The following is a 26,433-nucleotide window of genomic DNA, read 5'->3' as shown; positions in this document are numbered from 1 at the left end:
AATTAGTCTGCCTCCTTTCCAGTTTCAGCACTGCAAGACTAAATCTTGGCATCTTTATTCCATATAAGCATCCACACAGGTCAGTGAAGAAACTGCAGCCACTCTCCCCCGGATCCCTGTCCCACACCTTGTTTATTCAGGAGTCTGCAACATTATCAAATGTCTCATTATTGAACCAAATGCCACCACAGTGATTGGAACACAGCCCAAAAGTTGGCACTTCTCATCTATTTGCCCCCAAGTCTATATCACACAGAGCAAAAGACAACAACAAAAAACCCTATGTGTGTGCTTCCCCTGCTCCATGACAGCTGCATTTCATCATGTCATCCACTCTAGGATCACTGTCTCTGGGTTGGGAATATAGCTCTGTTCCCAGCATGCTCCCCATTTGCCTCTCAGTTATGTGTGGTGGGTGCTGAGTAACCCTCTTTCGTCCTTACATCAGCATCTTTAAGGCTTTAATATTCTGTTTGATCTGGTTGGGATCCGTTTGAGGCTGTGGGAGGGGTAAGCAATTTTCTGTCTGGCTTATTAGCTAGGTAGGGAATACTCTCCAGTGAATACATTCTGTAGCATTGCCTTTAGACCTCTTATCCATGATATTGTTCTGCCTTTTTTTTGGCCTTTTTTAAGACTTTTCTGTTTAACTTTACCTATTCAGGCAAGTAGATATAATGCAAATAACCTGAGAGCCAACATTATTTATAACTTTACTGCACATAACACCCTCATTCTCCTCACCACCCTTCCACTCTATAAAAATATACAAGAGTAAACACGCACTCCAGAAAAAGAAACCCAGGCATCCAGTGTTAAAACTGAACAGCTAAGAGCTTAGCAGCAGCAAATATAACCTCACCTCCTTGTGAATAATGCCTTGCTATTTAGTCTCATTACAGATGCACCATACTGCAAATACTATGCTGTGGTATCAGCTTTTCTCTACAATCTTTAACACAAGTCTGGAGGATTATGTAAGTGGAGGCCAAAGAACCCATTTGGAGAATTAAAAAAAAAAAAAGTATGTATAAAAATTACAACTTAAAAAAAATTATACAAATCAGAATGAAAATGCTGAAGCATAGACAGTGTAATGTGAAAAAAAATGACAAAAGGCAGGGTGTCACCACACATGAAAGGAAAGGGAAGGAAAGACAAGTCTTTAGTTGAACAACTTTGGCTGAACAGCCTTGCCCAACTTTCTGCCCAGATATTGTGAGCAGAGTTTCACATCAGTTGCCTGCAGTTTCTTTGGAAGTACTGATAAAGGGGTAAGTGTCATTTAAAACAGAAACAACTAATACTCAAGTCTCCTGCTCATCACAAATGAGACACATCCCTGTTTAACAACGTGGGCTTCATCTTTTTGGAGGCTTACAATATCTTCAGAGTACTTGGCCAAGAAGCCTGCCACCAGGCTGAGAAGTGCACCCAAATGCTTGTTTTGTGTTGTCTCATGAAGAAAATCCTTAGAAGAATTTTACAGGGAAGCTTTTATCGAAAATAAAAATATTTATTTCTTTCCTCTACGGAGGATTTCTTAATTCACACTGACATTGACTGAGCAGTTACTTAGCATGCTGTACACCACATTTCACTTACAACAACAGTGGACAGAGTAAAATTCTCCTTTTCCCCAGATGACAATAGTGTATACTTTTTCACAGAGAGTTACAATTTTTCAAGGTTTAGGGGTTTTGTTTCTTCTTTTTTTAAAGGCTTAAATAAGAGAAAAAATGTTTAAAAATAAGTATCTATGGTGAGAGAGCCACAGACTGCAGATACAAAATTTGTTTCTATGATACATTAAATATCCTACCATGGTCAAACAGACACACACAATAACATTTATAAGTGCAAAGGATCCACAACCATAGGTCTTCCACCAGCTCTAGAAGTTGCTTCAGCAGCAGATTTTGTAATCAGTAACAGGCACCTGTAAGACAAAGTAATAAGGAACAAGTGTTAGCAGAGGCACACTTCTCCCATCCACAGCTTGTTGGTCAATAGAATTTGCAAGAATCTTTCATATCAAGGGTGACAAATTCATCTTCTGATCCTGCACCATTCTGTGATCAGCAGATGACTGATACCTGTTTTACATGTGATCTAGGTGTACAGCAGGGGCAGCAAAGCTGTCCATGGAGACACCCAGCAGTACCCAAACCTATAAAGCAAGGAGGAAGTGAAGCAGCATCACACCTATCAGCCCCCAGTCAGCAAGACCACTCTGCATTTGGTGCACAAAGTGGGTGTTTCTGCCCACCACACAGCATTATGGTTTATGTTACTTGTGTTGCTAACAGCACACTGGGGAAAGGTAAGACAGCAAACACGCATTTGTAATACACCACCCAGCTCATCAACAGGAGCAGTAAAACCTTTAAAACAGACATAACAGCAAAAGCAATTAAGGAAACTCCTTCAGTTCAGAGCTACCTGGGGCGAGCACATGAACTGGCATACAAGCTGCCTGGAGGCCCTGGAGAGCAGTTGCTGAATTAGTGAGGATTGGAACAACTAATTGGTGATTGTTTATCAAATAATACACTAGCAATTCCACTGTGCTCCAAGAGGGAGGCAAGAATAAAGCCATTTCAGGTGCCACCACTGTGAACTTAGCATTTTTCTAAGATACGTAAGACATACTCTTCAACTGTTTTAAGTGTCCATATGCAGACTAGACAGAGGCTGGCAGGAGGCACATTTATAAGTGCATTTACTTCAAGTGTCTCTGCTAGTTCAAAGGACTCAAACAAAAACAGTTGTCTAAAAGAACATAGATGTGGTTTAGAGAGGAGAAGGATAACAATTTATCACTTTTGAGGTGGGAGGAAGGGATGGCAAATATGGTACTAATTAATATAAAGCCTTCTCCTTCCTTGCTGCCCCGCTGTCCCCAAACACACAAAATGAAGAGTTTACTCTGCTATGCTCTCTCAATACGCTTGGCACGTACCTCCTTCTCTCTCCCCCTCACACTCCCTCTCTCTCCATAAAGGGGCATGAAATGAGAAATTTTAGCAAGGTTTCTTTACAGAAGAGAGGCTTGGCTTCAAGCCCAGTATACATATGTGGGAGGGAGTCTTCAAAGAGAGACTCCCTCAGTGCTGCCCAAGAAAGCTGTACTTCTCACGGTCCACAAGCGAGGCTTTCTGGGACTCGCTGGCTCCAGCCACACCAGTACTGCCGAGTCCCTCAGAGACAATAAATGCCCAAGGAGGTAAAAACATCTGCATAGTGCTGTCTTGAATTTTCCTTAGCTTGAACTTCAGGAAAAAAATAACCCCATGTTGAGAGGAATGGCTAAAAAAACCCCAAACCCAACCAAAAAACTATCCCAATAAACTTGTGGTATCATTGGACTTCCCTTTTGTCCAGCATGCCCAGTTGTATGGATTAATCAATTTATACTAAGGATTATTTGTTGTCTTTATCTTAGTACAGATTATTTCTTTCCAACAAGTCCTTGTAGACTCTTGTAATGGTGTATTGGTATCGTTATACAAGCATAGACAATTTACACTTACAAAAAAGCCTTCTGCAGGTATAGTTTTACAGCATTTCCATGAGCAAATTAAGTTGTCCAAGAAAAAAATCCCTTTTTTTTTTTTCCTCCCAGTCTAACTTCATACATGCTAGGGCTTTTGCTAGCATAGCAATGACAACAAAACTATAATAAATCCCTCCCTGGCACAGCTATGCCAGCAAGACTAAAGTCTTCATCTCAGTTGGGTTGAACTACTTCCTATTTCAGCCACATTTATATTACAAGCTTTTCCCCTCGCAGCACAGTGCATCCTCCCCAGTCACCTGTCTTGGCTTTCCTTCCTGCCCATACTCTGGTTACTGTGGATCTCCTAGACAATATTTACAGCACCAAGTATGCAACTGCATGCTCACTTAGGATAGTTTAAAAGGAGTTTATTTTTGATTGTTTAAAAAAGTATCCCTCCATCATGCAGACAGACATTCTGCAATTTCTGATGGACCCTCAGCCCCAGCTTACAGCCAACTCTGACCCACTTCTCGGTATTGTGTTGGTAAACGCTGTACCACACAGTTGAAAGGTATGTTTGCTTCAGTTGTGTCTCCATCCTATTTTAAAATGCACAACATAAATCAAATGCATCTAGGTTCCTCAGCCATATTTCCATTTTGAACATATCAGGAGGTAAACAAAGCAGCCAGCTTTTAACTGATTCTTTTTTCTGTAATTAAGTGGGAGTTTCTTACCATGCCCAATGAAATCCAGAATGCTTCAATGTAGACGCCTGAAAAAGAGAGAACAGTGTTTAAAAGACAGTCTTTTGCTCAATGAAAGTCTAACTCCAAAGAAAAAAAAATATTGCCAGCAAAATTCTATAGGTTGAGTTAAATAAATAAATACTTATCTGATTAATTGTTGCCTGGAATCCATTTGTGCTTGTATCTCTTGAGTTAGAGGCCATATTAAAAAAAGTGCACAGGAGATTTGAAATCTGAGGACAACCTAAAACTTGATTCTAAGAAGGCTCAATGCACCAGTACTTTCCCATGGCGTGGGTGAGACAGGTTTAGTCATCAGGTGTGACAGAGAGCAGTCTGTTGCAATCCAACATTACATGGAGAGCCAACTAGAAAGCAACGTATTTAGCACATACACTGCACACATTACAATACCCTCAAAGAAAAGAAAATCAGGTGTTGCAGTACACAGGTTTTATTCAGGTCAGCTGCATTTCAGTCTCTCTGAAAAGCTGTGCCTGGATAGAAAGATGTTCACAATTTGGAGATTATTGCCAGACATCAACATCACTGTTATTCACATGCGGGTGACACACTAATGTACTATGTACACAGCTATTAAGACAAAAAGACCCTTCAAAATTATTAAAATATCTTTGCAAATTAGGACTTCACCCAGTACCTGGTTTTGTCCATCTCAGGCTTCTCTTTTTTAAAATCCTTCTGCCTTTCTCTTCTGGACACTCACTGAAATCCTTCCACAAAAGCTCAGATTGATTTTTAAGGGCAGGAGCTTGTTTGTCACGTATTTAAACAATACCCTGGCACAGGGTGGGTGTAATTACATGGAAAGAGCCAGATGGGATCAGCTCAGACACTGAGCAAGTCCAGCATCCTATCACACTCACAACTTTCACTTTTTCCTCTCAGGCAAGTGTAAACAGCCTCAGCCCCTTCCCCAGTCCCAGCCTCCCAACTTCTGGGCCTCCCCAGCACCCTGCAATCTCTGGTGAGGTGACTCCCTGAACGAGAACTGCATTTTTGAGTACAATAGCCTCTGGGAGAATTTTCTTCAAGGGGTATGTCCAAACACTCCTGTCAGCATGGGAAATCCTGGCATCTACAATATCCCAGGGCAATTTCACAGCTACAGGAAGTCTTTTTTGCTAGCTTTAAAACTGTCACCTAAACATTCTCTTGAGGCTGCTTGGCTCCCATGGCATGGGAGAGTGAATAGGCATTTTCTATTTACTTTCTCCAAGCCACTTGAGAGTTCACAGACCTTTGTTTCTTCCTGCTCAGATAGATGCCCAAGTGTTGTTTTCCATATGGGAGTCACTCCACATTTTTATCAGTATTTCCTGTATCACTCCCCTTCTTCTGCATCCTTTCTAAAATGAGGGAGCAAGGATACAATATTCAAGTGTGCCATGCATTTACGCTGTAGCATAAAGACCTTTCTTTTGTTCACAATTTCTTTACCAATCAGTCCCAGTATTCAGTTCTATTTTTTTCTTTTTCTCATTCCTACTGTACATTCAGCAGACATTTTTATACAATTATTATAAACCCAGGTTTCTTTCCAAATGATACTTTAGATTCCATCACTATGTATTTCAATTTAGAATTGTATATCTTCCTCTGCACTGTTCTATATTCATCAACATTGAATTTCAACTGCTAGGTTGTCCTTTGGTCACTCTCTATAGTGAGGCTGTTATGCAGTCCCAAAATACATCCTTACTTTGGCTATCCTGTCTGATCTGGTGTCATCAGGAGGCTTTTTTGCCTCATTCTCCACCTCTTTCAGGACTATGCTGAACAGCACCAGACTCATTAGCATGACCTCACTGGTCTTTCCATTCCTTATCTAAAAGTTGGCCAGTTTTCCCCTCACCTTTATTTCCTAAACTGAAATTATTATTAATCCACTTAAGGACTTTGCCCCTTACCCCATGACAGCTTGATTTCATTGAAAGTTTTTGAAGAGTTATAAATAACAAAAGCAAGCAAACAAAACTTAGAAAATTTGTTCATGTGATTATAATAGAAGCACAGACATCCTGAAGCTCAGAAATCTTCTGTCCAAAATCTACTGTCCAACCCTTCTTTAAAGTAACCCCTATCCTTCACACGCCAAGTTTTTAGCTGCTTCTTGAAATGACAGTATACATTATCTACACCCTGGAACAACTCCTCCCCAGCCACAGGAGTAACCCCATCTGTGGGGAATGTGTCACTCGCCTTTGAAGAGAGCTTTTCTCACTGTGCTTTCTTGAATCACACTGAACTGCTAACAGAAGGGCCAATTCCAGACCCAGTCATGGGCTGCAAGTGCCCCGCTCCTTCCAGGACCAGTAAGCCAAGGTATGTAGTAGGAAACACCAGTGCTGGAGATTTTTTTATTGTATAGTCCACCTGGAAAGACCTTTTTTCCTGTTTTTTTGTATTTTAGAAAAGCTGTAGCTCTTCTCTCCCATTCTCAGCCTTCTTGTACACACGTATAGGTTGAACAATGGTGCATGTTCCATGTTCACATAAACCCTCTGCTTTTGAATGTCATTCAAACAACGCAATGCCACATATGGTTTCCCAGTGTTCAAGAGCAGTTCAGAAGTCCCAATTTAGACTCTGAGGCCCACCAAGTAAAAAGGAATGTGATGCATATGTTCCCAGTTCTAGCTCAGCAAATGTAGGCTAGAGGAGGAGAAAAACATCAACCCTGGCAACTTAATATTACAGTAGACAAATAAGTATAATTTTCTAAATAAAAATAATTGGCTCAAATATAATGCCAATAACCCTTCAGGGACTTGAGCTGGTGAGTACCATTGAGATTAATAAAGGAGGTAATTCTTACTGCGTGCATACACTTTAAGAACAAAAACACAGTATGAGAATTTTAATTCCAATGATTTGGATAAAGCTGACTGCCCTGAATCAGCAAGCCAAGCATGACGGGTATGATGAAGTACAAAACCAACAGAACTGCAACTTTCAGACAGCAATCCCACCTCAGCTAAGCACAAGGATTGCTAGGACTGCACTCCGGGTGAATGCTGTGCTACAATATGCAGCTTCTTTAGGAACAGGACCTCCACCATAGTAAATACAGTCCCATGGCACATACCAGCTCTGATATGGCTGGTGCTGTGGATGGAAAGATCCACAGATCAGTGCTGTGGATGGAAAGGTGTCTGCTCAGGCCCTGCATGGCCCTTTCCTGCACCAGGAGCAGTAAATAATTGCTCCTAAGCAATGAGGAGTCAAAAAAACCCAAAAAAACAACAAAAAAAAAACTTGAAGAAAATAGATACTGGTATTACTCCGATTCTGCCTTCTCCAGAGCTCTGTTCATTGCAACCTTAAAGCATAGAAGCAGCTGGTACTTTCTCTTCAGAGACTGCTCCAGAGACTGGCCAACATTGCAATTAAAGGATGCACTTATTCATTACACAGACCCTCTAGATTTCCCCAAGGTAACCAGTGGAAACCCCAGTCTACCCTTTTCAAGGACATAAATGCTGTGAGAACAGAGCAGTCAGCCCCTGCCAGGATGCACCTACTGCAGCACATGTTGCTCCCATAAGACCCAGTGCAGCAGGGAGCAGGGAGTGGATTCAGCCCAGCTCATTCACCATTTAAAAATTAATGGCAAATTCTGCCTCTCTAGCTGCAGGTAAGTCACCCCAGAGACCTCTGGAAACTAATGTCAGCCCTCCAACTCCTGTTCCTACCTACTGCACTAATCTCCAGGTTCATCCACACACCAGCTAATGCTGAAAGCAGCCTGTAAACTCTACCAAAAGGCTGATTTTCACTCGGCTCACATACACAGAAAGGTAAATGCAACATGCCGATACACACATTCTGCTATCAAAGAATGACTTAGAAGTATCACATTTTTAATATCACATACTTATTTACTGACGCCTGCCCTAGTAGGCATATGTAACCTAATACTGTATTTTACTGATATTGCAGACGGTATAACCAATCTCCTAAACTCTCAACACTCTCAATGGATTAGTATGATGTGTGGAGCAGTTTTAGCTTACAAAGCACTACTTTAGTGTGTAGAGTTATTGATTTAACTTAGAAATTCTGCTATGTCGTGTATTTTTACTGATTTACCTTTACAGTAGTGTAAGAATATATTTTCTCCCCCAAAAAAACTTCGACACACTTCCTTATCCAATACAAAATATTGCTCCTAGTAGGATTTCAGGACAGGCACTCAGTAATCAAAATTATGGACATCTGGAAATTTTTTTTGTGTTGCAAGGCTCCTCCCACATTACTCATGTCTTTTTTTCTAAGTAACTATGGCTTTCCAGAAATTTCTCAAAGAAACACCCACAATTATATATCAGCATACCCTCTCCCCTCTTCAAGCCAGGCAGATACTGATACACAGGGAGAAGTTTTTTCTCCCACCTGGAACACTTCCCAAAGGTACTGATACATTTTCCCTCTTCTCAGCCATAGTAGTCACTCAATTCTCTAGTCTCCTCTCCTATTGAATGCTGCAGGAATCTCCCATGTGCCAGCCCCAGTCCCAGCTCACAGTTCCAGCACATATGGAAAGCTGCAGCTGAACAGTGCATACAAATGACAGCAATAAGATAATCCTGTGGCATTGCTAAAATCTTATTTTGAAAGCACATTTTAAAAACAAGACCAAGCCCAAGAACCACTCAGGAATGCCAGTGGCATTCTCCTCCTGCTTGTCTTCACAATCAGCTATCTCTTGCAGCCATGCAACTCCAACTCCTCCCTTCTGCCCTGCACCACACCTCTTTCATCACTGATTATACAAGTATATTTTCTTCTGTTAACTATTCTGTATGTTTAAATCCTCCTTTATTCTGCTATGTTAATCAGTAACAGCCCCCACCACCTCTATCTTTCATTCCTCTGCTAATAAATGTGATATTGAAAGTGCTTCAATTTTACCTTATGATGATTTCACATGGCACAAACCATTTCCAAGAAAGAAGCCTAGAGTCTAGCTCTGTAGCTACATTTTCCCCCCTTTTCCTTTGCAGATGTAGAATTGCATCAGTAGTTAAACATGCCAAAAGGCTCACCTAGCCTGCATCTTGAAGTTCCCCAATTCACCGCAATTTTGTACATTCAATGAATTATTATCTTTGACTGTGTTCATCAAAACCCTACATTTTAGCCCATGGCCAGTAGCCAGTGGCATGGCATGTGACTTTAGTAAGGGCTTAGACTTACAAATAGCTCCTGCACATCTGTTGATTCACATCAACCAGTTACATGTATGTTTTTCTCTGGCTTGTGGCAAATGCAGGGTAACTCATATTAGCTTAAAAAAGTCTTGTCTCATGGAAAGAATGCCATACGGTTCTATCCCACTTCAACACCACAAGGAAATTGCCACAGAAAATATTTACATATTAAAGCATCACTTTAGTCTCAGATACTTTACCTTGGTTTACACTGTTTCCACACCTCCACGCTTTAAAATAATGTTATCATAATATCTGGATGCTACCAAATTCTCACTATGTTAAAAAATACATTTAAGTTCATATCTAAACTTCTGTTATGGTAAATAAAGCCCTGTGATTTCAAAAGGCACATAGATCATAGATAAGTGGGTCTAGCAACCAAAATCTTCTCTCTCACACAATGATAAATTGTGCCATTCCAGCAGCTATTTAGACCTCACTGCCTGAACTCATGCTGACCTGAAACATACCCATTCCTTCATTACCCCAAGCTCTGTGTCATGTGCAGCATCAAACAACTTATCTTCTTCCTGCTTACAACACCTCCAGCAATAGCTCTTTTCAAAGTTAAAAAAAAAAAAAGGCAAAGAAAGCAGACTATTTAAAATGGACTGATGTTTATGAAGTTAAAACAAAACAGAACAGCACACCCGACTCTGTTCTGTATTTTTCAGCAGCACAATATCCTGCGGTGGCCTCAGCCAGCTGGGCTCTGTGACCCTCAGACTGATCCCTAGAGTGTGTTCCCATTTTATCAAGCAATGAACACTCCAGCCCCAAAGCCAGCAAGAAGTTTGTCACTGACTTCAGCTGAGAACAGGAACCGGTTCAATCATAAGAAACCTTGAGCTAAATAAAGCAGCAAGAAAAGGCACAGGAGGGAGGTGGGGGGTGTCAGCTTGGAGTGCTGGTGGGGCACAGCCCTGCTTGTTACCAAGGTTACTTGATACTTCCCCATGTAAGATTTCATTTTCAATCACCAATAAATCTACAAAAATTTGACCCCCTTGAAGGGGAAATGCATTAAATATGTGCTACAGCCTGATTTGGGGGGGAGGAAAATGTTTCCAGACATAATATTGTGGGCAGTTCTCAGAAAGAGTTTACAGGGAAAGGTGTGGAGGGGGAAAGCTCTTTTCCAATAAAGACTCGCCACTATGTCCCTGCTTTGGGCCTGACAACAAGTATGACATATCAAGAATTTACTGTTTGTGTCAGATGTGTCTAAACAAAAACCTACCTGAATTTGGACAAGGCGTAGGTCCACAAACTGAATGGAAAAGAAAAGCACCAGTTAAAACACAGTCAATAAAGATAAATTCAATTTTAACTGCTTTAGCCAATAAGCTGCTTAGGCAATTTCAGCCATTCCCTCAAGGCTCCCAAGCCAGCGGGTTTTCTCCAAGCTGGGGCTAAGCAGGACTTCCCTTGAAACTGCAACTCCAGTGTTTTGAATGCTATTCTATATAAAAGCATGGATACCCTCTTCCCCTATCAGGGTTTCCCCTGCCAACACGCCATTTGCTCCATTAAACATGGAAGAGAAAGTTTTCAGAATCAAACATAGTAGACACAAAAGTGTCAGGCTTGCAACATTCAGGGAGAAATAGTGGGAGACAAAGAATGTAGGTAGGGAAATCTCTCTCCCTAAACCCCTGGCCTGGACAGGCTGAAATTAGAATAGATGAGAAATGGGATCTGAAATGGAAACTGAGACCATTCACAAGTCTGGCATTGAAAGCTGGCAAAAAAATCCACGGCAAGGAGGTGTGGCAATGTGGGTGTGAGTCTCTGCTCTGATGGTCTTGGATGAAGAAGAAATGCTGAGACTATGTCCAACGAAGTACCTTTGGAAATTAGTTCATGCCTGAGGTTCAGTGGGAACAAACCAACATGGCAGAAAATACCAACGTCCAAGCAGAGACAGATCAGAAGATCCATGATCAGGATAATTTTTGTGGCTGAGCCAAAAATAGATTTCTGTCAAATATCTGTGAAGTGAATCATAAAGAAATTTGGTTCTGCTTCATGCCAGCCGGTGGGAAAGATGCTTGGTGGCCACCAATTATTCCACTAGTGGCCCTGCTTGATGTGGTAAACAGGAAGATCCAACAACATGGTCTATCCAACAACTCACAGAGGTGCACATTTCACACCCTATCGTTAACTTGGGTTTTACAAAAAGTGAGTTGGCAGGGAGCAACTTCTTCCCCTGTGTCTCTCATATTCCCTGGTCTGTTGATGTAGGTTTATTTTAAAAGACTTGATTCTGTTACCTATAGCTGAATCCATTCCTGTGGTGCCTTGTACTGCACTCAATCTACACATCTCTATCTCTTGAAGTTCAGTGAGAGTTAGGAAACTGTGTTTTGAAATGTGCACCTTGTCATTGCATAAAGATCTTATACTCTGGAGGAGATGAGAAAAGCAATATTTTCCATGCTTGAGAAATAGTTATGGCCGTATTGAACAGTACTGCCTCCTTCCCCTCAAAGAGTGTTCTAATATAATACAAGATGATCACTTTTGCACTAAGGTGAAAGCTGATCTGAGCAGCCTCACTGACTTAGGACAGCATTCCTTCTCATGAACAAGCACAGACAGTATTTTTCTGGAATTTTTTCATGAATTTATTTAAAACACAGTGATTTCAAGTTTTGCATGCCACTTTCTGTCAGTTACTCAGAGAAACTTTGCTAAATAAAATCTGTAAGCATCACTACAGATGGGAAAAACAGAGCCCCATGAGAGAAGAGTATTTGCCCCGACTCCCTATGCAGCCCAGGAGGTGATCTGGGAGAGAAGACATAACGTCCTACACCGCAAACCTTCTCTACTTCAACCAAAAAAAAACACAGATCCGAGATTATTTAGCTCATGGTGACACTTGCCTTTCAGTAAAAAGGCTGAAAAAAAAATCTTGATCACTGCCATGGCTCATGAACTTACACAAAAGTCTCCAGTTCAAAGCACACAATAAATCTGGCATATGGCCTGTCTCACCTGCCACTCTGAGAACTACCAGGTCATCTGTTTCCTGGAGGGATCACTTCATTCAGATCCTGGTGCCATTTCCTTCCCAGTACTACACTGGTTGCATGGCTGACAAAGAAAAGGACAGTTTTTGCTAAACATACAGCATCTCAGAAGTTTCATCACCTCCAGGGGATCTTCTCACGTTTCCATTACTACTCCTTCCCCCTCCAAATGCTGCTTCTTGATATTTGCTGTTCAGCCCTTACGTGCTGATTTTTGTGCAGGGGTTGGGCCAGCACAAACCATTTAGCCTGGCAGCTGAAGAAAAATGTTAGAATGCCTTTTACAGAAGAGCAAACATTGACTCATATTAGGAAATGTCACTTATGCGATGCACTATTTTGCAAGACCACCATGGTTGCACTGCCTCACTCTGATCAGCCACATTAATATTTGAATACTGGATGACAACAGTCAAAGATTAATTCCAGTAAGTTATTCACGCCTGGAGGTTCAGATTCCCAAGAAAAAGCATGTGGGCTAGACTATGGCATTTCACCATATCCCCAAGGAAAGTGTGGTGGGAAGTCACCCAGGCCCAAGAGGGTCAGAATAGCTTGTACCTTTGCAAAATAATTCCTCCTTCTGCTCCTCTGTATCCAGGACACTTCACCATTGAAGATGATATGCCAAGGGCCTTTTCTTGCTGCCAGCTAGCACTGCCAGACAGTATGCATACAAAAGGTGTGGACATACTCAACCTCGTATCCCTGCTGGAGGAAGATGCATCATTTATTTAGCTAGGGAAGCAAAAAAGGCCATTCTCAGACAAGCAAGACAATGTGTTTCTGTGACTGATCAAGCCGGGACCTGTTTGGCCCCCAGCATTTATTTCAGTTCCATACTCCTTACATAAGAGTCTTCAAGTGAGAAAGACTTGAGAACATGACAGTGTGAGAAGAGCTACTGTCAAAACATAAGTGCGAGGGCCTATGCCATGAAGAGCCTCTTGAGAATGCTTTCTGCCAGAAGGACAAACTGTTTTCCTTGGATTGTTTCTGATGCACACAGAGCATGAAACTGATGTCCAGGAGCACTACTGGAAAGCCAGGGCAGAAGGGTTCAGCCAGACAGCACCTAACCCTCTGCAGAAGGAGATCCAAGAAGTGCCTGCCTCCCACTGCTAGTTCATTCCTAGGGTTGAGGAATATAAACAGCAGTGAGATTATTTGAAATATTACATATTCTTTCCTGAAATCATCATAATACACACTTTTTCTTCCACCATTTCTTTTGTTAAATAAGGAAGGACGAACAGCCTACTTCTCAGGAGGGCCCAGCAATCCCAGCTCAATCCCAGAAACATCTGAGAAGAGCACCTTCAGCATGCAAAACTCCACTGAAGACAGGACTAGAAGATAATACTTGCTGATTTGCACCTTTGATATTAAAGTTCAGAACCAGCAAAAAGACAGTCTCTAGTATAACAGTCAATGCTACCAAATCACTACACAGAAACCACCAAGACATCACGTCTTTAACACATTAATCCAGTTATTACTGTCTTCTTCAAACTAACTGCCTGACATCTCCACAGAGCAAGTAACAAAATATGAAAATTTTGTGTAAGTATTAATCAAGAGATATGCAAAGGAACACAAACTGAATTCTTCAGTATACTGAATGCTAGTTTAACAACTGAACCCATGTTTATGCTAGGCAGAAGTTCAGACAGAAATCATCTTAAAGCGTGGCATTCAGTTTCCACAGAGGAGCAGATTACAATAAAATAACTATTAAAAAATAGCTGTAAGCTCTCTACTGATTGGTACTGAAACTCAGAAAGGTTTTTAAAATAACCAACAAGAGTGTGAGAAGTTTTCTTGGGCTAAATATACAGTAAAAATCCTTGATCTTTTAGACTTTCTGAGGGACAAAACGGTCCAAATTTAAAGTCCTCTCCTTCTCCCCCTTTCTATGACCTGGGCAGAGACACAAAACATTTATAATGATGTGTAGTAAAGTCAATTTTTCCATTGCTTTGCAGTCATGTACCTCTGTAAAACAGACAGAAAAATGTTGCCAGTGGAAAGACAGAGAATTTCTAGTGTATGCCTTTTATCCTGCTATTTTACAGCAGTAAAGGCATAAAATAGGCTCACTCAGCTCGCACAGATCCTTACAAAAGTCGAGGTCAACAAAGATCAGGCTCCTTGTCTAAAGTGCCAGTTGTGACCCTCATGCCAGAATTACCTCCTCCAGTCCCAGGCCTTTCCAATTCCTCTTCCTTTCTCTTTAAGGACACACCAAGCAGCCACCAGCAAGGCTGACAACCTTCTGGCTCACTCAGGGCTCAGAGGCTGGAGGCATCGCTTACATGATGTCAGGACACTCAGCAGTGCCCAGTGCTGTGACAGTTTGTAGGGCTGCAGATAGCCCTGCCTCTAAAACACGCAGCACTGCTCCGGCAAAGGACTACTGGAAACGGTTCTGTGCTGTTGTCTGTTGAGATTACAGGAATTTGTGTTTGGGTTGGGCCTGCTGGGTGCCACAGCCACTCCAAAGATTTCCACCCCTTTCACATCTATTGGCCAGCAGCTGAAGTTTATTGCCACAAATGATCCAGACCATAATGTGGCATGTTTTATGCAGCTACAAGTTATTCAAGATCACCAACACCTCAAGGAACTGAGAAAACAAATAAACAAACAAAAAAACCTATCCAAAAAAGAAAAAAGGGGAAGAAATGCAAACACCAAGCTAGAAAATCATCTTCACCTTAGGCAAGCCATGTTAGAAGCTCTGTTTTAAAATGAGCAAGCTCAGGATTTCAGGCTGAGATACAGACAGTGTTGAGACAAGGGGTTTACTCCAAATTCAATATAACTAGTATTTACCAGAGGAAGAAAAAGGTTCAGAATATAGAGCAGGTCAAGTAAAAGGATTGTGCAAAATTGAAAACACCTGCAAGGTGGGGCACATATGGAAGATGTGATGAGTATATAGGAGGAGACAGAAAGAAAAAGGGACTGGGATTCTGTCTGGAAAAGGGCTGTCTACTGCCATGAGCCAGCATCTGAGGAAACCATTACAGCCACGTGCCCAAGCAAACAACATTAGACTGGGTTGGGCCATCCCCACAGCTTCACAGGGAAGGGCATGGGAACTGACTAGACAGAAGCCATTGCTCTCCCATTTTATCTTAGTCCTCCCAGTTTTCAACCTACCCCTCCCAGCAAAGAGCATGTTCAGGTGTGAGCAAGCATTTGCAAAACTGTTGCTGTCATCCTGCCCAGGCTTCCTTCAGCCCAAATTCTAGCAGGACAGGGACACAATCAGTCTGAGCAGATTGTGAGTAAAATACTGGGGGGGGGGGGGGAATACAAAACATACCACAAACAAAAAACCACCTGCCATGTATCTAAACTACAATGGATAAGGCAGCAAATTAACTTAGTTGGGGTTATTTTCCCTTCATGTTTTGCATAAGAATCATTAGGAGCTAATGAGATAGGAAAAATTCTGGAAGAACAGTTTAAAAGATCTGGTTTTACAGCCTCTCTGTCCTAGCGTTTTTTTCTTAAAATAAAATTGGCTTTAATAAAATATTACATATTAGCTATAATAAGCTATTGAAAAAACAGTGTATTAAATATTAGCAAAAAGCTCTCTAACAGTGTTGTTCCAGAGTCATACCCAACAGCCAGCTGGGAACAACTGGCTGTGACAATTCTGATCCTTCCAAGGGGGCAGGAGCAGGGGAGACAGCAGCAACTCACTAGAGGTAGCTTTCAACATTACTGATTTTTTCTAAGCAACAATCTCAAGAAGAAAACTTAGTTCCATTCCTCTCCCCTGTACCCCCAAATGCAGTCTCCCAGCAAGTTTAGGTTCTGATTCTAGCTACCTATATGCGTGATCAAATCCTGTAATAGTCAATAAATGCATGAATTAACAAATAAATCTACAATATCTAAGTATTTTCATTATCCAGTTCTGCCCTGGCTCTTGCTTCATTAATCCATGCACAATTGGCCTTGAAACACACAGGTGATTAACACTGCCAAAAGCCAGACATCCCACTTCTGTACTTCACAGCAGTTGAGTATCTGAGGATGCAGCGCACCCTTTCACATTAACTGAAGCTCCTACTCAGCATAAGCCCAAAGGAGCAGCACTAGTGGAAACGCCACTTGATTAGTCTGTGACTCAAGGAGAAGAGCCTTATTTATTATTAAAGCAAAAATTCTCATTAAACTGTATTTTTCAGTAAACCTGGGACTAGCTGATCTCCACCGCTTTTTAGCTTGTTCTGGTACAGTCTTAAGCAGCACACCAAATACAGTGTTTCACAAAGCTAGTTGGAAAGAGTTTGCAGAGCCTTTTTACCTCGTTCTCATTTTAGCTACTATCATGAAGATGGACATAGAAACATTTAAGGGAAAAGAAAACCAGAATTTTTCCCCTTCCTCAAATTCTTACAGAGCTTCACTTTGGGGGCAATTCAGCCCCCTTTCAGAGCTGCTTTTAGAGACTCTTAAAACAGGTAACAACACTGAAGATTTGGAAAGTGAGAGGTCACATAATGCAATTACTTCAGATAATCAGATCTGCAGATTTACTGAGACATCAGCAATGTTTGTCACTGCCTCACAGGCGCTTAAAGCACATAAACAAAATCAATTCCAAGTCCAGAATCCCAAACAATAAATTGGTTACCTAAACAGATGAGAAAGAGGGAAGCAGTTTTCCCTGAAGCCACTCAGATTTACATCAACAAAACACAGTAAACTACTGTTTCCAACCACTTTAGAATGTTAAAGACAAAACATAAATTGACACCGCAGTGTCATCTTAATAAATACAACCAGCATCTGCACCACAGTCCTAGTCTACCTACCACTGGTCCAGCCTATCCCTTTGAATTTATTATTGAACACAGAAACAAAATATGAAGGTGTTTGTTTGATTGTTTGTCTTTGAAATTAATTGGTGAGTCAGTATTCACCAACAGGTAAGGCAGGACAAGAATACTTCCACACATGGTCCTCCTCCATGAGGTTCCAGCAAGCTTTCTGCAGAAAGCAATCAAGAGCTGTGTCTGTGTAAGAAAGAGTTCAGCCAGGTATTGTGAGAATTATGGTGCACAACACCTATTCTATTAGAAATAAATGATCTCATTTACATTTTAATTCTGTGGAACAAGGTGCTCTCAACAGGGCAGTTTGCTAGAGTTACTGCAGATGTACAGAAGTTATAATTTTCATCATAAATGCACATTATGTTCTCATCAGAGAAGTGAAAGGACCAATAGGCATATTAGAGAAACTGCCTGTCTGGGAGGTCCTGCCAGATCTTCAGGAACACAGTCTCTTCCTATCCTGTAGTGTGTTGTTGCACAGCTAAATATCACAGGGAGTCTCATCAGCCGAAAGGAAATAAGTACAGAAAATATTGTACTTTTCATTGACCCTTTGAAATGAATAACACCATACAGATGGAAATCATGCCCAAATATCTAAAGCTGTAAATAATTTAACTGAACAAGCTCTAAATACATTCCAGTAACTACAGAATATATTGAATCCTTTATTTAGGGTTTAATTTATTTGAATCATGTAGTCCTCAAACTAAGAACCTTCCATCCCTAGTGGATCAGAGGATGGAAAGACAAACTCTTGCGTAGGTGCTGCAGTGCACCAAAATACCATTTCAATTTTTTTTCTCTTTTAGCAAAGACTGCAACCAGGGCTGGGTCAAAGTCTGCTTAGAGAATGGGGACATCAGTTTTACTGCATGCCTTTTGTATTCACTGTGATCTTAATATTGCTCATGAGAAATTCAAGTAGTGGTTGGCAAATAACTATAGCTCAGTGAAACAACCAACACCCACTCAAATATTAAAAGACCTTGAAATACACTCTTCACAAGCCATTCCTACAGTGGCAATCACATGTTTATGGGGTGCTAGTACTTACAACAGAGTCCTCATTTTAAGCTCTTAGTTAGGGAAGTAACATTAACCCAGGGCTTTCATTTCTGAGGAGACAGACACAATCATTAGGTTGAAAGCTATTCTGAAGCAGATTTTTCTTCAGCATTTCTATCTGGGCTTGCATGACTTTATACAGAACAATCATGGAAGCCAAAATGAGAAACCTTCCTAGTCACTCTCACTATCTTTCTGGCTCTATGATGATTAGCATTATCATTTTCATGACAAGAACATCATGATAACAGAGCATCCCAGGAGAACCTATAGCTCTTTAGTGAGCATTCCCAAAGCAGGGTGAGAGATGGTTTTATATAAAGTGAAGATCTGAGTGAATGCCAAACATAACCCAAACCAGGTATCTGGGATATCCACTGGTGGGGTTTCAATGAGCATTGTTTCCTTCTTTCTTCTCTCCCCTTCCTATCTGGAACTTCAAACCTTTGGGTTGCGTTAGAAAACCTCAAGATGAAGTAGGGTTACTTTGGGATGAAATCATGTTACCCACGAATGATATCTGTAAAATGGTTTCTTCCAAGTTTCCTAGAAAACAAACAAACAAAAAAAAAACACCAGACAGAAGAAAACTCTTCTCCTAAACCCCCTTTCCTGGTGCCTCAAAAGAGGCAGAGGACTAAAACAGCATTATCCACTGATTCAGCATTCATTATACATTGAAACACATTCAGATCATTTTCAAGAAGCTGTCAGTGGTAAAAAAGGAGTAGCTTGATGAAAAACTTTCCTTAGATTCAAAACTTTATGTGTAAACAGAGAGTATTAATTTAGCACCCACCTTATAAGTACACTATTGTCAAAGGAAATCATCACCTCAAGTGAATATTTTTAGAATTATTTTATAGACTCTGCCGGAGAACTGGGGCACCTCCAGAAGGACACCTGACAACAGCACACAGCTGCTTGAGTACTACTGTTATCTTCTCTAACCACTCACTGAAACATGCCTTGCAGCAGAGGGAAAAGCAAGCCTGTAGCCTACAGAGCAAGGAAAGAGTCAAAATGATTTTGCTCATTTGCCAGCCCCACTCCGCTTATCATCATGCAGGAGGAGGAGGGCGATCTATTGATACTGGGTGTAAAGACAGCTGCTCTTCTGATCCAGCGTGGCTTTTGTTAGCAGCAGCGGGGCTGGTGAAAGAGAACAAACGCTCTCCCATACGTGCATTGTCAGGGCAGGAGACAAAAGAATACCTGTTTTGAATCACTGAGGACTATTACTGTAACAAAGTACAAGATAACATTTCGCCAGAGGATACAAGAAATTCTGAGAGGAGCAACAATGAAACCAGACAACCTTTCTGTCATCTTATCAAAAACTGCTTGGGGTACTTACTGAACAGTGGGGGGGCAATAATAGCAAACAGAGAGCAAACACAGTTAATCTTTGCACAAAGGCTTTTTGATAAGTAATAAAATAGAGTTAAGAGCGGAGTGCCGGCCTTTGCCAACGCACATTGCTTAGAAGAAAGGATATAAGACAGGCCTAAACAATTCTAAAATAAACAAATCCATACGCAACAGGGGAATGTTGCATGAATGAATTTCCTCATTCTCCTTTTTCAAGCAATTCAAGAAGCAATCAAAGCACTCTGAGGTTTGCTATGCTTTTACATACTTTTTTTGACACATTGCTTTACAGAACCTTCACAACAGCCCACTATCAGTAGCTTTGGTGTCACTGTATGGTATGTAAATGGAATAGGCAGATCTTTGACATAAAAATAATAATCTCTGGTAAAATTACAGTACTACAGTGTATCATAGCATCAGAACTATGGAAATATTAATACATGGATCTTTGACAATACAATGTAAGATGTCACTTTGAGCAGTTATTATGCTAATGACAGATACTTATTATAAAACAACATGAAAGAGGTAAGCTATGTGGGTGTAGAAAGGGATATTTAGTATTCAGAAAATGTATTTAAAAGGGGAAAAAAGCAAGTGCTTCATACAGCATCTAATCCCACATTAGGCAGATGAGGAGTTCCCTGGCAGATGGGTGTCAAGGTACCCTGGGACTTGGATGAAGCAGCACATTATCTCTCAAGGGAGCACACATGCCAATATAATTTACAACATCCTTCAAGCTTGTTTTTGTTATGCAGTGGGCCAAACTGGGACTGAAATCATGAAGGCAGGGGGAAAAGTGGCACTAGAGCTTTGAGGATTAACTAGAAAAACTGCTCATCAAGTCCAGCAGGGTTTCAAGAGAACATATTCTGCTCCATGCTCACTGACTTTAAAATAAAATAAAATCAATTCCATTACTAAAGAAACAAAGAAACCACAATGAGGAAAAAGTCTCATACCAAATTCCCTATACAAAGCAAGCAACAAGCCAGCATTATGACTGGTTCCATTTAAGCTACAAGAAGGTGTCTGTTTACATTATATAAAAAAACCAAAAAACTAAGACTATGAAATGTTGCATTTAAAGCCAAAGGAAATATTTACAAAGAGTTTGTAATATAAGGAGGAATCCAAGGAAAGGAGTCTCTGCCTGATGGCTAAGAGTAAATTTTTCTAGGGTTTGTCTAGTTGGGAAAGGACCAAGTTATAGATATTCTACATTAATTCTCACCTGGATTTTTTTACCTGAACTACAGAGTCACTCTGGGGGCAGAATCACCCCTTTGGCACAGGGCTACTACACTGTAAATTCAAGCCTTAGCTGTGCTTTTCAAAAACTTCCATACAACCAAAGCTAACTAAAGCTATTCTCATCATTACAAATATATCCCTCAGCCCTGAAACAAACACAAATGCCATGTTTGTGAAGACAGAGCAGAAGGTGCAACACTTCAGACAACAGCCATAAATAAAATTCTTACACGTACAAACCTAATCCATTTCAAACAGGAATGTTGGTGCTTATGCTGCAGCGGTTGGAAATACCTGTCTTTCAACATTAAGCCTTGTGAGGATAATGCTTAGCTGCAATCTAAACCTTGGTGATTGCAGCAGAACAACCAGAAGCTGTGTGATTGCTTATTGCAGCTCCCAGCCAGGGAGAGGGAAACCTGCCACGTAGCTCACATGCAGGTATAAGGAACCCCTTGTCTCAAACAAAATAACACAGGGAATCATTTGGATTTTGCTTACAGTTGCAAGGACTTCCTCATGCACACTTCGGTGAACAGATGCATTTCCAGGACAACTGCACTGACCGTGGACTAGATCACAGATCCTTCTTTTAATTACTTGGCAATTCCCTGGGTCAAGTTTATTCAACAACCCAGCCAAACACCACCTATCCTTCCCCCTCTTTCAAGCTACTACAACTCTTCCAGCTTAGAGGCAGGCTCTCTTAGCACTTTGAGGCCTTTTACGTAGTTTAGTTACCTTTAGAGGTAGAGAGAAGGCAATAGCTGCCTGCAAAAGCTATCAAAAAAACCTGGGAGTCTGCAGACTAAAGGCTTCTGCTTTATTAGCATGACAGCAATAGACAGCTGTGACCAGCCACTGGTGTGTTCAAATTCCTGATGCCTCACAATATACAGCTCCTGGGGCATGTCCACTCCAGAAGAGAAACTTGCCTTTTCCCTAATTTTCATGCTGAATTTAATTACTGCCCAACATATTAAGAACAAGATTTGGAGAGTGGTATTTTCATCCAGTAGAAAGCACTACTGGTATCATCAGTTAGACCTGGAGCAGGCAGGGAAGATTACAAGAACACAAGACATATAGGAGAGAGCAGTAATTTTTGCACTACACACACCCTTAAGAATTACGCAGCTATGGGGGGGGTGGGGGGGTGGGGGAGGGAAGCCTTAGGCACATTCCTGCTGACTCTCATGATTAAATTCCTACTTTTACAGTATTTAGGTTTGGGTTTTTTTCCTAACCCTTCAGTTCTAATAATCAAGGTATTTTGAGCCAAACTCATCACTGGGATCCTGTTTCAGGACTTGAAGTGCAAAGTCTACCATAACTGCAGAATCTCCCTTCCTGACAGGTGAACATAACTCATTTTACTCTGCGTGCTAGGAAGCCCTGGAATTTTTCTTGGCATTTTAAGATAAACTGTCCCTTCAGGCTCTAACAGTCTCCTCTTCCCTTCTAATACCAAAGCCTCAATTAGACCATGATTAAAGAGGATGTACTTACACATACTAGCAGAAGGTAAAGGTTGTCAATTTTATTACAGGTCAGGAATGTGTTTCTCTCTGTACTCTAGACTTCAGAGTTTAATGGGGAAATAGAGTTTACTAACAGATAAAGTCAGATTTTCTCCATAGGATTCAGTCTTGATTATCAATTAAAACAGGCATAAAAATATCTAACCAGGTGGTTTCTGCCAGTCTACAGAAGTCTTAAGGGGAAGAGAACTCACACTCATTCACAGAACTATCTAAGAGAAAACTAAACCAAATCCAACAGGAGATGTGCTTCACATGATGCTTTAAACTCCTCTTTGCTAAAAAAAAGAGGGAGTCTGTACACTACAGAATATTGTTTAACAGAATTCTTCAGCTCCATTTTCTTTGTGAACTTATTTATCACACTTCAGAATGCTGATCAATTTTTAGGAAAATATGATGCAAAATTATTAACCACTGTGGCACAGAAGGCACTGAGGTCCTCACCCCATTTGCACTGAGGTGCAGCTCCCTTTATTCTCCTTTGCTTTTAACCAGTTTCCCTCTGCTTTCCTCGCACTTCAGCTTCCACGCAGGCTCAAACAGATACCTGCTTTTTAATTGCCAAAGAAAACATTGCTTTCTCCTGCACAGTTCATCACGTGGTTTCCTCACAAGGATGACACTGTCCCATAGTATTTAACGGGCAACATTCAGTTTTGGATCAGTAACAAGTTGAAAGTCTGGAAATGTGCACTCTCCTAATTTAGAAATGGGGCTTTATAACACTGAAATATTGCAAGAAGCTCCGCTGCTTGCCCTTCCATTAATTTGTTACTTACTGTGCTGGATTGTCATCAGCAATTCTTAATTGATGTACTCTGAGCCATGCCATCAAATATTCTCTATGGATCTAGCTGGCAATAATGATTAATTTCTAAATTTTGGTAAGTTAGTGATTATTTAGGTTGTGATTACTTCAGAGTAAATATACTCTTACCTTTTGGAAAGCCCCAGAAAAGGGTGGGCACGGCTACAGATAAATAATATACTGCAATAAGTATTCTTATAATGGTAATGTATGATGCACGGCCATTTTCCAGATGCTACAGAACTAATTGTGCTGCCAACTGAAGCAGCCAAATCCAAAACAGATCCATATGAGGAATTACTGTTGAATCAACCTCATCAGTGAGAAAAGCTTCTGCCACACAAACCCTTTTTTACCTCAGCATAATCTTCATAAAGTTAATGAAACACAGCCTGCCCCTATTACAGCTGTAAAACCAAAGTAACTCCCACATAGGTGAGCTGGAACTGATGTAAAGGAGAGCCAGGACTAAGAATATCTTTCATCAGAGCAAAAAGTGATCTCTTAACACAGTGATGTGACACCACTGCAAAGCAGCCTCTGCGTGGAACAAGCACTGCCTGCGACAGATTCCACTCTGACCTGGAAAAACCAGTGTGGTGGCACAGCTTAGATACTGGAGCTGCCCAACACCCAAAAGTTCCTTACACCCTCAAGCCATACAGCACAACTGGCCCCCACTGGTTTCTCTGTAGGGTAAAATATTCTTCATGAAAAGAAAAACCATTTCTCCCCAAATTTTAAAGAAGTAGGCAAGTAGGATGTATGAACTTTAAGACCAGAAAGGATGACTAGAACATCTAGACTTTCTTGAAAACCAAAAGCCTTCACCCTAGTGTACAATACAAACAGAACCACCAAGAGGAAGACATATCGCAACCTTTCCTAGTCATCACTTAGGTAATTTTTACATTTTTAGTATTTTTAATCCTCTCCCATAAATCAGTACCTCTAGATCCCAATTATTTTAGTAGTAGGATCTCTGAGCTGCATCGTGTAAAGAAAATTAATGACCTTTAAAATAGAAGGTTTACTTACACAGACATTAATTGCTATTGTAGCACAGATGAATATTTAAGCAGGCCCATGAAATGTTTCACTCAAGCACCTAATTCCAGAGAAGGGAATACTTTACTCTAATCCTTGGATGACAAAAGGTCAAATGCAATGAAGCTCCTATCAGAGAAGAAACCTGCTTAGGTCTGTTTGCCAAGTACTGCAAACAGGTTAACCATACACATCATTAAGTTCTGAATCCCATTATGATCATATGGCATCAACCTGATTGCAATTACAGTGCCTTAGGCAGATGATGTCATTTTAAGTAGAGAATCACTACTCTGGACAAGTTTTATAAATGATTCTCATTGATTATCATTCCCAATTAGAGGAAATAAAAGCATTAAATGGCCTCTTTGATGCTGGAAGTGACCTTTCACCTGGACTGTTTCCCTAATGGATGAGGGCTAAATTTACTGTGACAGCACCTAACCACATTTGGTATGGCCTCAAATTTGATGGTACCAGTATCACACCAGCAGCAGGATGAATTGGTAAGACCATTAAATGTAGTGCTTGTACCAGAAGTATGATTATTAGTATCCTAGAGGGTCAGAAAATCTAGGCATTTTCCAATTACCTACTTTATATTTCAGTAGCTAAAGAATGACACATAGCTATACTATGACCTACAACAGGATTTTCATAGGAACATACATTTTTTATATTTTTTCTGCTTAATGTAGCTCAACTTCATTAATTTCAGCTCCAAAATGTTCATATTCCCAGTAAGAACCAATAACTACAAGTAAGCAAATCATAGGTAACATCCCTCTCTCCAAACAAAGAAAATATTGTATTTCTAACATAGTAATGCCTCTTTCAGTTAGCACAGCCATGTGAAATTAAATATAAAAGCTCCAGTGAGTGATTTTTTTACTAATCCTGTGTAACACGTTTTGCAAAAGTGTCAAAAAGAAATATAGTTCAGTTGCTGAATACAGAATGGAAATTGTTTACTTTACAATCCAAACTTCTCTATTTACATAAAAATAACCTCACGACAGCAGAAATTTTAGGCTCCAACACAATATTAATGGAGTTCGATTGCATATTATTCTAAATGGGCTATATTACAGTCATTGTAACATTAGATCTAAATACAAGACACAGACTCATACTTGAAGTATATTTTAGCATGCAAACAGTATTTCAAAAAGAGCCATAGGTAAGCATCAGAAAAGGGTTTTTCTAAAACTACCACCCTCTGAAACCCTGTATTTGTATACAGGCACAAAACTCTATTTTGGTATTAATGTTATTTATCTCAGAATTACAACTAGATATTCCCATGAGAAAGACTGGCAAACACTTCCTGGTTGTAGAATGAGCCATGTATCACCTTTGCTTTATTTCTTCACTGACATTTTTTTAGTGTTCCTTTTACTGGCACGGTTTTGTTTTATATTGGTTTTACTATCGTCCTAGCTGTAACTGTATGTTACACATGCCTCTCTACACTCCATCCACAAAAGAAATGAATCATTACAGCTTTTACTTACAGGGTCTGACTTTCCAGTGCAAGCTGTAAAGCTCATGCTTCCATCCTCAGCAATACTCAGCACAGGGGCCCTTCCATTAGACTGTGTTATTAGCCAGGAGTCCTCTGGAGAGCTCTGCTTCCACCAGGAAGTGCCATAAACATGAGCTGCACTGAACGCCAGCTGGGAAGAGAAATGCATTGCTGTATGCTTTTAATGGGAGAAGTTACTCCCCAGAGCAACTGGCAAGCTGTTCTCAGGCTCCCCTTTGGAGCCAGCCAGAAGACAGCAGTTCATGTTAACCAGGAATTACTTTCTATTTGCTTTCATCTTCCTTTAGATTGCAGCAGTATTTTAGCAAATGGAATAAAGTTTTTTAAAGCTGCCACTACCATATGGCTGGGACAGTCTGCAGGCTTCTGCTTTGGGAGGGAGGTGATCCCCAGCACTTCTCTGA

At 40.7% G+C, this 26,433-nt stretch overlaps 2 protein-coding genes across 7 annotated transcripts in view; both read right to left on the bottom strand.

Annotated features, from left to right (window-relative positions):
• RBMS3 (RNA binding motif single stranded interacting protein 3) overlaps nt 1-26,433 on the bottom strand; it is a 713,047-nt gene that overhangs the window by 667,544 nt on the left and 19,070 nt on the right. The window lies entirely within an intron of this gene.
• LOC146441191 (uncharacterized) lies at nt 1,496-26,433 on the bottom strand. The gene is made up of 3 exons (XM_085051170.1): nt 25,998-26,433; nt 4,240-4,277; nt 1,496-1,939 (listed from the first exon to the last, which is right to left on the bottom strand). The coding sequence occupies exons 1-3, from the start codon at nt 26,175-26,177 to the stop codon at nt 1,852-1,854; spliced, it is 306 nt and encodes a 101-aa protein (XP_084907296.1). The 5' UTR covers nt 26,178-26,433; the 3' UTR covers nt 1,496-1,851.

Source organism: Lichenostomus cassidix, chromosome 2, assembly GCF_008360975.1.
Source record: "Lichenostomus cassidix isolate B80296 chromosome 2, HeHo_3.0, whole genome shotgun sequence".
Lineage (NCBI taxonomy): Eukaryota > Metazoa > Chordata > Aves > Passeriformes > Meliphagidae > Lichenostomus > Lichenostomus cassidix.
Note: the sequence above shows the minus strand (reverse complement) of the source record. Positions and strands in the feature narration are given on the sequence as shown.